The 10,485-nt window shown below is 43.0% G+C and overlaps 1 protein-coding gene across 1 annotated transcript; it reads right to left on the reverse strand.

Annotated features, from left to right (window-relative positions):
* Positions 1–742: 742 nt before the first annotated feature.
* On the reverse strand, positions 743–4,016 carry LOC123824464 (T-cell surface glycoprotein CD1a-like). The gene is made up of 6 exons (XM_045847615.1): positions 3,873–4,016; positions 3,111–3,374; positions 2,385–2,663; positions 1,891–2,169; positions 1,464–1,557; positions 743–1,290 (listed from the first exon to the last, which is right to left on the reverse strand). Exons 1-6 carry the CDS (start codon positions 3,931–3,933, stop codon positions 1,215–1,217), a joined length of 1,053 nt encoding a protein of 350 aa, XP_045703571.1. The 5' UTR covers positions 3,934–4,016; the 3' UTR covers positions 743–1,214.
* Between the last annotated feature and the right edge of the window lie 6,469 nt (positions 4,017–10,485).

Genomic DNA, 10,485 nt, shown 5'->3' on the forward strand with positions numbered 1-10,485 from the left:
TAAATAAATTATTTGAAGTGATTTTACATTAAAGAAGGTGTCTTTAAACAGGAGCACACATAAAACAGAGCTGAGTATTCATTACCTAACTAAAATGATCTGACCAGAGATTCACAGGAACTGTGTATTTTCCCGAGGAGCAATAGATAAGAGTTTAGTAACTTAGTGTTTGCTGTGTCTTCAACACAGCAGCCATAACTAGTAAGAACGTACTGTGTGCACACTCCTTGCTTTGGTCTCACTTCAGTCCTGACTGTCAACATTCTGTTCTCTTTTCTTGACCATCTGCTTTTTGCTTCTGTGACATGCTTGCTCTGCTGCCTCTCAGACTGCACCTTTGTCAGTGCTTCTCAAATGTGAATGCACCTAATGAGTCCCTTGCTGATTTTGCTAAAGTGCAATTATGATTCAGTAAGTCTGAGGTGAGGTCCAAGAATATAGATTTCTACAAGCTCCAAGGAGGTGACTCTGCTGTTTGGCCCCGAACCACACTAAATAGTGAGGACTGTATCCTGCCTTTCTCTTTTGTTTAAAATACTTGGAACAACAGTTGCGCACAAATAGGTTTCCACAGTTGTAAGAATGTTTGGAAGCCACATTGTGTTTCTCCCCAGGGATTCAGAGAAGTCACTGAGGAACGAGTAAAGTGTGAAGATTTTAACAAAAAAACATAAAATGTCTCAACTACAACACATGTCAGGAAGATAAAAAATAAGAAAAGACTATGTATTTCCTGTAAACTTAACACAGGCTTTTATTGAAAGCATACTACATACAGTTAATACACTTTATAAATGATGCAAACTTTAAGGAGATACAGACTTTGCTCTCAGGAAACTTAAAAATTAGAAGGGAAAAGGGACCTGCATAGCTGCAGCAAAGGATAGAAAGTAGAAAGTCGGCAAAGTATGCTGCAGAGTGTGGTGGGAGTTCAGACACTGCTTCCACTTGTGAGTCAGGGAACACCCCCCAAAAGAAGTGACATTCTAAATGAGCCTGAAGTTCATTAATTTTCCAGTATAGAGAGGTCACAAGGATCTCATTTTATCCAGAGTTAAAATATGAGTTTTCAAATCTCACAACCAGGTCAGAAAGCAAATCCTGCAAAATGACAACTAGTATACATTAATAACAGACCATTAAATAAACATAGGTAAACCACAACAAAAATTGTACAAAAGAGAGTTGAAAGGACATCATCACCATGCTGAGTTTTAAGTAGGTTTTGAGTCCCTGGGCTGCTGGAATCTCTCCAAAGGAAGAAGAGTGGGAGGAGGTACACAATGTGTCCTATAAAAAGAACAGAGATGAACGTTACTGTGTGTGAGGTGGAGATGAGAACTGAAGAGTAAAAGCAAAGGGACTGGGGAAAGAAGAATTAAGGGGAGAGGGAGGAAAACAAGTACAGGACAACAAGTAAGGAGGGGATAAAAGAAAAGGAAAGATGGATACAGAAAACTCACCAGCACTTTTTAAGCCAAAATGCAAGACCTGTCAGAAGCAGCAGCAGGGGTAGCATCACTGCCAAGATGATCAAGGCCTTGGAGTTAGGACGATCTGTGGGTTTGGGTGCACACAAGGGTGTCATTTCAAGTCCACCCCTTGTTTGCTACATTTCCCTCATCTGCTTTTTTAAATCTGAATGTTCGCCTCACAAATCTCCTTTCTTCCTGTTTCTTCTCTCATCCCTCTTCAGAGATGAATCTTTCATCTAACCCTCAACATCTTCCTACATCTGCAGCTCTCTTATTTTCAGCTCTTTCATTTATTGAATTATTTTCATTCATTTGAGATTGGAGTCCATAAATTCCAAATTTTTTATATCTGGCTCTTGCTCTGCTTGTGGACCAACTACTCCTCTCCCCAGTGTGGACCCCAGTGTTCTCTTACCCAAGTAGAGGATGATGTCCTGGCCTTCTAGACTGCTGTGTGTCACCCGGCAAGACAGGCCAGATGTCTCGGTGGCTTCCACATCCAAGAAGATCTGAAGATACCATGTCCCATCAGCGTTGGGCAGGATATCACTTAGTTGAGAGCTCTGTTGTGCCTGTTCACCTCGCATCCACATAACCGAAATTGGCTTTGGGTAGAAGCCAGAGACATGACAAACCAGCAACAGATGGTCAGGACCAGGATTGGGGCGAGTTGACAGCCAGGCCTCTGGTTTTACTGCAGAAGACAGGAAAGATGCTCAGAAAAGCACTCTTAACACAGATTTGGAGGTTCATACCTTCACATCAGTTTAGACAGACACATGTGTCCCACCCTGGGAATTCATCACACATTATCTCTCTCCCTCTTGACTCCTAATCCTAAATCTGAAGGGAGGTAGGAAGGTATAATTTTAGAATAGAAAAATCTTGGAGGAAGGATATGGGACTGACCTTGTCTCTGGAGATCTGCCTTCCCTGCATCAAGGAGACCCAAAAGGAAACGTGGGCAGGAGTTACTAATAGTCCATTGCATGATTTTGTTGGGGACAGTGTGCTGATTGAGTATTTTGCACACCTGCTGAGCTCTAGTTCCACCCTCTGGAGATGGCAACCATGTGTTGTTCTGGAAGCTCAGGAGGTCTGATCCCTGATAAGCAAGTTGCCAGAAGTCTACCTTGACTTTCCCAGAGTGCAGCTCACAGCCAAATGTTGCTTGTACCTCGAAGGGATCTAGAGAGAAGAGGGGTTGTAAATTAAAGAAAAGGGAGTTAAAAAAGATGAAATAAGTGGAAGCAAAAAAGGAAATAGAAGAGAGAAGTTTTGGGGATTTGAGGCAATGGAACAAAGTTTGGTTTACTCAGAAGTTCAGAATAAACATAATTGGTGGTACTTGAAGGTGAAAAGAATGAGTGAGATTTTTTCCTTTGGAAATGGAAGGGAATAAATTGTTGAAAGAGAATGGTGTAAATGGTGAGAGCAAGAGATGAAGGAAGAACTTAGTGTGAGAGAGTTGTGTTTTTAATGACTACGCTGAATAAAATGAATTAGGTTACAATGAATGTACAGATAGAGATTGCTAAGGATATGGAGTGTGGAAAAAAATTGGAATAAAAACCTCATTGAGACAAACATACCCCACCCAACATTGCACCAGCTCATTTGGGTAATTGAACTTACATTCAAGCATCCATTCACCGTCATGTTTATGAAGTAAATTCAGGAATTCATTGTGGGACCTTTGGACAAACACTTCTATTTCTTTCATCTCCTTGTTGTTGAAGTTGCCATTGGACCAAGGCCGCAGGGAAATAAAACCACCAGAGTTGCTCTTCCATCTCTTGATCTGCAACTCACCCAACCAACCAGAGCCCCAACTGTGGGTCCAGGAGTGGTTGTATAAGGATAAAGTACCGATGGCTCTGAGGATTTGGTCCGGAAAGGCTATTTAAAAAAAAAAGGAGAGAAAAATGTCATTGGGAAGGAAAGAGAATGAAAAAAATGCCAGAGAGGGAAATCTCAGAATCTGGAGATCAGGGAAACCATAGTTACCTCAGCAGACATTCACCTGCCCAGAGCCCCATGCTTTATAGAAGGGTTGGGGCAAAAGTAGATTTACAGTTTTTCATAGGAAAAACAATACAATAATGAATAAATAATAACACAAGAATAAACTTTGTTTCATATGCTTACAACTGTAAACCTTCTTTTCCCCCACCTTGTACAACCTTCAGAAAGCACAGGGTCCTAAAGGGATACTGAAGGGACTCAGAATGGACCTATGCTGACATGCTCACTCTCCAGGTGTGTTCTGAGGACACCACACAGAGGAATGCGCGCATGTGCGCGCGCACACACACACACACACACACACACACACACACACACACACACACACAAACACCGTTTTGCACCCAGCTGGGCAGTTGCCAGAGTTCTTACCGTCTTCATTGTCACCACCTCCGAGGAGAACTGCTAGCAATGAAATTTGCCAAAATAGCATTACTGCACAGATGTTACTTCTTTCTCTCAGAAAAGTTAGTGTTTGATTTCTGTTTTAAAGAAACCTACCCCACAACACTTCTGTCTGACTTCCTTCTTCTACCAATAGACAAACCAGTGCCAGCACCCCCGCCCCAGTAAAAAAAAAAAAAACAAAAACCCAAAAAAACACATTCTCCTTCCCTAAACCCTAGTCACCAATTCAGCCTCTCATTTCTGCTTGAGTTCTGACTCTCTTCTTGGGCTTTCAGCCTCTTCCCTTTGGTACTGGCCTTCATTCTGTTCATCTTCCTCTAATTCAGCCTCTATGGAATAATCTTATGTGGTATTGAAAAGCCTTCTCATTTCTACAATAAATGCTTAAAACTAAATGGCTTTCCAATTCCCATCTGATGTCCTTATGCCCCTGCTCTTTTCTGTCACTCTGTCCTTCTTTTGCCAAATTTAAATATTCTCCAAATATTCTCTTCTGTCTCTGAGCCACCCTACCTCATTCATATCTCTGACATCTCATTGGTTGCCTTACTGATGTTCAGAATCTTCTGTGACTGCCCGTGTAACAGTGTAAACTACTACTGCACTATTCTTAAGGAAGAACCAGTAACCATCACAGACCACAGGAACTGTGAAACACATTAAGAAACATCTCCATTTGACTTGCATTGATGTATATTCATTTACCTGAGAGTCACTTAGTGCCTGCCTGGATACACTCATCTGGCAATACTCATGAATGTACAGTTGTCTGCAATGCACTCGCTTTGTTCAAGGAGCTTCTATTCTACTTAAGAAGAAAACACAAAACCAAGAACTATAAATCTTGGTGTGCTGGGTTTTATTGTAAATATAGACTCTAGACAAAAACAAGCCTTCTTGAAACAGTATTTTGTAAAGTGGCAACTCTTAACTGTTGCCTGCTTAGACTCTGGACTGGAGTGGTGTGCTCAGGGTGTTAGGTCTGTCTACTGCTGTTGTACCGGATCCCCAACATCTCACCAAATGCCTGTTACAGGTGCTCAGTGAGTAATTTTTAATGATTGCATAATTTAGTTCAGGAATCCAATTATTTTTTAGTCATTCAGAGTTTAGGATAGTTTTTTGAGACATCAGAAGTCATTATTTGTGCTTCTACTTGGTGAAATGAGAATATTAAACAGTTTTGTGGACTTCCAGCCAAGATGGAGGCATAGGTAGACACACTGTGCCTCCTCCCACAACCAAGATAGAGACACCAACAAATTAGAAACACAATAACAACCAGAACTGACAGAAAATTGAACTCTATGGAAGTCGGACAACTAAGAAGTTAAAATAGACCCGTTCATCCAGACCAGTAGGAGGGTCGGAGATGGGTAGCTGGTGTGAGTCACAGTGAAGAGAGCAGAGAGCTCTGGGACTGGGTGAGTAAGGCATTTGGGGCTTGCAAGACCGCAGCGGTGGACCCAGAGTGCGCAAGCAGCAGACTCCAGCTAAGGGGTGGCAAACAGGAGACCCAGCGAGGTGGGAATTGTGAAGCAAGGCACTGTGTGCAACCCAGGATCACAGTGCTGGGAAACAGAGCCTCGGGACACAGATTGAAAACACCTGTGGGGGTTGAGGCACAGGAAGAGACTCGAAGCCTCATAGGAGAGATCCTTGGAAAGTCCCACAGGGTGCAGAAGCCCACCCACACGGGAATTGGCACCAGAGGGGCCCAATTTGCTCGGGGCGTGTGGTGGAAGGGACTGATGTCTGAGGGAGAGCAGAGAAAGTGCCACTGTTCCCTCTTAGACCCTGCCCCCACATACAACATCACAACCCAACCAATGGGGTGCCCCGCCCTGGTGAACACCTATGTCTCTGCCCCTCTATGTAATAGTCATGACCAGACCAAAGGGAGGGGGGAGATGTTTCAAACACAATTGAAAGTCCCTCAATTGACACTTTTAAGCAAGCGAGAGATAGCCAACCTATCAGATGCACAGTTCAAAGTACTGGTGATCAGGATGCTCACAGAATTGGTTGATTTTGGTCACAAATTAGATGAAAAAATGAAGGCTATGATAAGAGAAATAAAGGAAAATGCAAAGGGAACCAATAGTGTTGGGAAGGAAACTGAGACTCAAAACAATATAGTGGACCATGAGAAAGAAAGAAACAACAAAACAGAAAAGAATGGAGAAATAAGAATTCAAAAAACGAGGAAGAGCTTAGGAAACTTCAGGGCATCTTTAAATGTTCCAACATGCAAATTATAGGGGTACCAGAAGGGGAAGAGAAAGAGCAACAAGTGGAAAACTTATTTGAACAAATAATAAAGAAGAAGTTCCCATAATGGAAAGGAAACAGACTTCCAGGAAGTTCTGGAAGCTCAGAGAGTACCAAAAAAATTGGACGCAAGGAGGAACACACCAAGGCACATCATAATTACAGTAGCCCAGATTAAAATGAAGGAAAGAATCCTAGAAGCATCAAGAGATAAGGAGACAGTAACCTACAAAAGAGTTCCCATCAGACTGTCAGCTGATTTCTCAAAAGAGACCTTACAGGCAAGAAGGGGCTAGAAAGAAGTATTCCAAGTCATGAAAGGCAAGGACGTGCATCCCAGATTGCTCTATCCAGCAAAGCTCTCATTTAGAATGGGAGGGCAGATAAAATGCTTCTCAGATAAGGTCAAGTCAAGTAGTTCATCATCACTCAACCCTTATATGAAATGTTAAAAGGACTTATCTAAGAAAGAGAAGATAAAAAACATGTATAGTAAAATGATAGGAAACTCACAATTATTAACAACCACACCTAAAACAAAACCAAAAGAAACTAAGCAAACAACTAGAACAGGAACAGAAACACAGAAGTGGAGGTCATATGGAGGGTTAGCAACAAGGGAGTGGGAGTAGGAGAGAAGGGCAAAAGGTACAGAGAATAAGTAGCATAGATAGTAGGGAGAAAATAGACAGGGGCAGGGCAAGAATAGTATGGGAAATGTAGAAGCTAAAGAACTTATGACACATGAACATGAACTAAAGGAGGGAATGTGGGTGGGAGAGTGTGTGCAGGGTGGAGGGAAATGAAGGGGGGTAATGGGATAACTGTAATGCCATAATCACTAAAATATATTTAAAAAACCCTGGCTGGCATAGCTCAGTGGATTGAGCGTGGACTGTGAACCAAAATGTTGCAGGTTCGATTCCCAGTCAGGGCACATGCCTGGGTTGCAGGCCACAGCCCCCAGCAACCGCACATTGATGTTTCTCTCTCTCTCTCTCTTCCCTCTCTAAAAATAAATAAATAAAATCTTTAAATATATATGTATATATTTAAAAGAAAAAAGCAGTTTTGTTTAGGAATAAAATATATGCTAATACACATAAAGTTTATATAATGGCTTATGCTATAAATTTCCTAGTACTTATATTTTAAACCTGTGGAGGTCACAGTAAAAAAAATTACATTGTAGGTTGCATGGAGAGGAAAAAGATTTTAAGACTCCTGGCCAAGATGGAGATGTAGGTAGACACACTGTGCCTCCTTGCGCAACCCAAATAAAAACAACAAAAATTTAAAAACAAAAAAACAACCAGTACTGACAGAAAATTGAAGTGTATGGATGACTGACAAGCAAGGAGTTAAAATAGACACTTTTCTAGACTGGTAGGAGAGGTGGATTCAGGTGGCTGGCCAGAGAGGGGACTTGGCAAAGAAAAGTGGTGGCTGGTGTACCCCTGCCACACAGGCAGCAGCAGGCAGACCCAGCGAGGTGGCACATTGTGGAGGGATGCAGTGTGCAAGGAGGCTGGTGGATTGGGCGGTCCCACGTTCGCAGGCAGATAAACCAGGCAAAACTAGGGAGCGAGACAGAGCATGCCACTCAGGGCCCCAGGCCCTCAAAATACTAATTGGAAACACCTGTGGCAGTTGAGGTGCTGAGAGAGACTCCTAGCCTCACAGAAGAGTTTGTTGCACAGACCCACAGGGTCCTATAGCGTACACTAGCCTGCCCACCCAGGAATCAGCACCAGAAGGGCCCAGTTTGCATGGGGGAAGTGGCAAAAGAGACTGAAATCTGGTAGAGAGTGGAGCAAGTACCATTGTTCCTTCTCTGACTCTCCCTCACATACTGCATCACATCCCAGCCACTGGGTTACTGGGTTATCCTGCCCTGGTGAACACCTAAGACTCCTCCCCTCACTACATGACAGGCACTAAAAGGCAAAAAAAAAAAAATCACAAATGAAAGAACAGATCAAAGCTCCAGAGCAAATACAACTAAGTGAGGAAGAGATAGCCAACCTATCAGATGTACAATTCAAAGCACTGGTGATCAGGATACTCACAGAATTGGTTGAATTTGGTCACAAATTAGATGAAAAAAATGAAGGCTATGCTGAGTGAAGTAAAGGAAAATGTACAGGGAACCAATAGTGATGGGAAGGAAACTGGGACTCAAATCAATGGAGTAGACCAAAAGGAAGAAAAAAACAACCAAACAGAAAAGAATGAAGAAAGAAGAATTCAAAAAACTGAGGAGAGGCTTAGGAACCTCCAGGACACCTTGAAACATTCCAACATGTGAATTATAGGGGTACCAGAAGGGGAAGGGGAAGAGCAACAAGAGGAGAAGTTATTGAAGAAATAATAAAAGAGAACTTCCCCATTCTGGCAAAGGAAATAGACTTCCAGGAAGTCCTGGAAGCTCAGGGGTACCAAAGAAATTGGACACAAGGAGGAACACACCAAGGCACATCATAATTACGTTAGCCAAGGTAAAAATGAGAGAGAGAATCCTAGAAGCAGCAAGAGATAAGGGGACAGTGACCTACAAAGGAGTTCCCATCAGACTGTCAGCTGATTTCTCAAAAGAGACCTTGCAGGAAAGAAGGGGTCGGAAAGAAGTATTTCAAGTCATGAAAGGCAAGATTGCTCTCTCCAGCAAAGCTTACATTTAGAATGGGAGGGCAGATAAAGTGCTTCCCAGATTAGGTCTAGTTGAAAAAGTTCATTATCGCCCAGACGTTATATGAAATGTTAAAGGGACTTATCTGAGAAAAAGAAGATAAAAAAAAACACTAAAATGACAACAAACTCACAGCTATTAACAACAGAACCTAAAAAACCCACAAACAACTAGAACAGGAAGAGAATCACAGAAATGGAGATCACATGGAGGGCTATCAGCAGAGAAGTGGGCATGGGAGAGGGGGGAAGGTACAGAGAATAAGTAACATAAATGGTAGGCAGAAAATAGACAGGGGGAGGTTAAGAATACGATAAGAAATGGAGAGGACAAGGAACTTATATATATGAGCCATGAATGTGGACTAAAGGGGGGGAATGTGGGTGTGAGAGGGTGTGCAGGGTGGAGGGGAAGAAAGGGGTGGAAATGGGACACCTATAATAGCATAATCAATAAAATATATTTCAAAAAATGAAAATAAAAAGAAGAGGAATTTGCTGACCTATAGGTGTAGCAGCTCACAACGTTCTAAAATAACATTTATAATGCTCTAATGAAGCTAGGATGGAGAAGGAGCTAGATTTGTGAATTTACCATAAAATTGTTATGGGAGACACTCCCAGGAACTTGGTTCTTCTCGTAGACACAGTAAAGAATTACAGGCCATGGGGCAGGGGAGGGTTGTCAAGGAACATGTATAAAGGGCACATGGACAAAGCCAAAGCAGGTAGGATCGAAGGTGGCAGGTGGGGATGAGTGGGGCAGGGAGCGTGCTCGGGGGTAAATGAGACAACTGTACTTGAATAACAATAAAAAATTAAAAAAAAAGGTTTACAGGCCAGCGGGCCTACCAGCAGCATGCAAGCAAAGTCTATTAATGCAAAGTTCTAATAGGAAAGCAAAGCAAGGGTGCAAAAGTCCAGGCCTCGTGGCCAAAAGGGTTGGCCTGGGTACCCCCAAGCCAGAGGCTGGCTGGCCAGGGGTCCTCCATGTGGCAAGAGAGTCACAAGGCCAAGAGAAGAGAGTGAGTCCTTTGTTCTGAGGACTTACATAGCTAATGGGGTGGGAGGAAGAAGTTACATTTTGAGTAGCAGATAAAGGTGGTGCTGGTAGACCCTGGAGAGATGTGACTCCCCCAACATAGGCATGGGTGGGGGTCTGTTAGCTGAATCCTCATCTTGCTCCAGACTCTATTTGTTCATTTTGTAGACATGGTGCGAGGCAGGCCGTTAACCAAAGGTGTTTTATGGGTGTTTTCCTTTGGGTGCTGTGGACCCCTCCCTTTCTACCTTGCAGGCCTTGGGATGCATATGCAGCCTCAAGGTTCTCCTTTTCCCAGCCAGTGGAGATGATACACACAGACTTTCCAGGGCTCCCTGCCTCCTACACTGTCGTAGTTTCACTTGTTGTTTGGGACTCCTGGCAGCCTTTTCAGACCAGGCTCAGGACTGTGGGCTTTTGCTTTTAGCCTCCTGTACTAAGTGTTTGTTAGATTGTGATGGTGAGGGCCCTGCCTTTATTTCCCCTCTGGTTGCTCAGTCCACTGTAACATTCCCCCTCAAGTGATAGGAACCCAAATCTTTGGGGACTTTGGGCTCAGGGCTACTGGGTCAGTGG

The sequence above is a fragment of the Phyllostomus hastatus genome, unplaced genomic scaffold, assembly GCF_019186645.2.
Source record: "Phyllostomus hastatus isolate PE091 unplaced genomic scaffold, TTU_PhHast_1.1 phas_contig_57, whole genome shotgun sequence".
In the NCBI taxonomy this organism is placed as follows: Eukaryota; Metazoa; Chordata; class Mammalia; order Chiroptera; family Phyllostomidae; genus Phyllostomus; species Phyllostomus hastatus.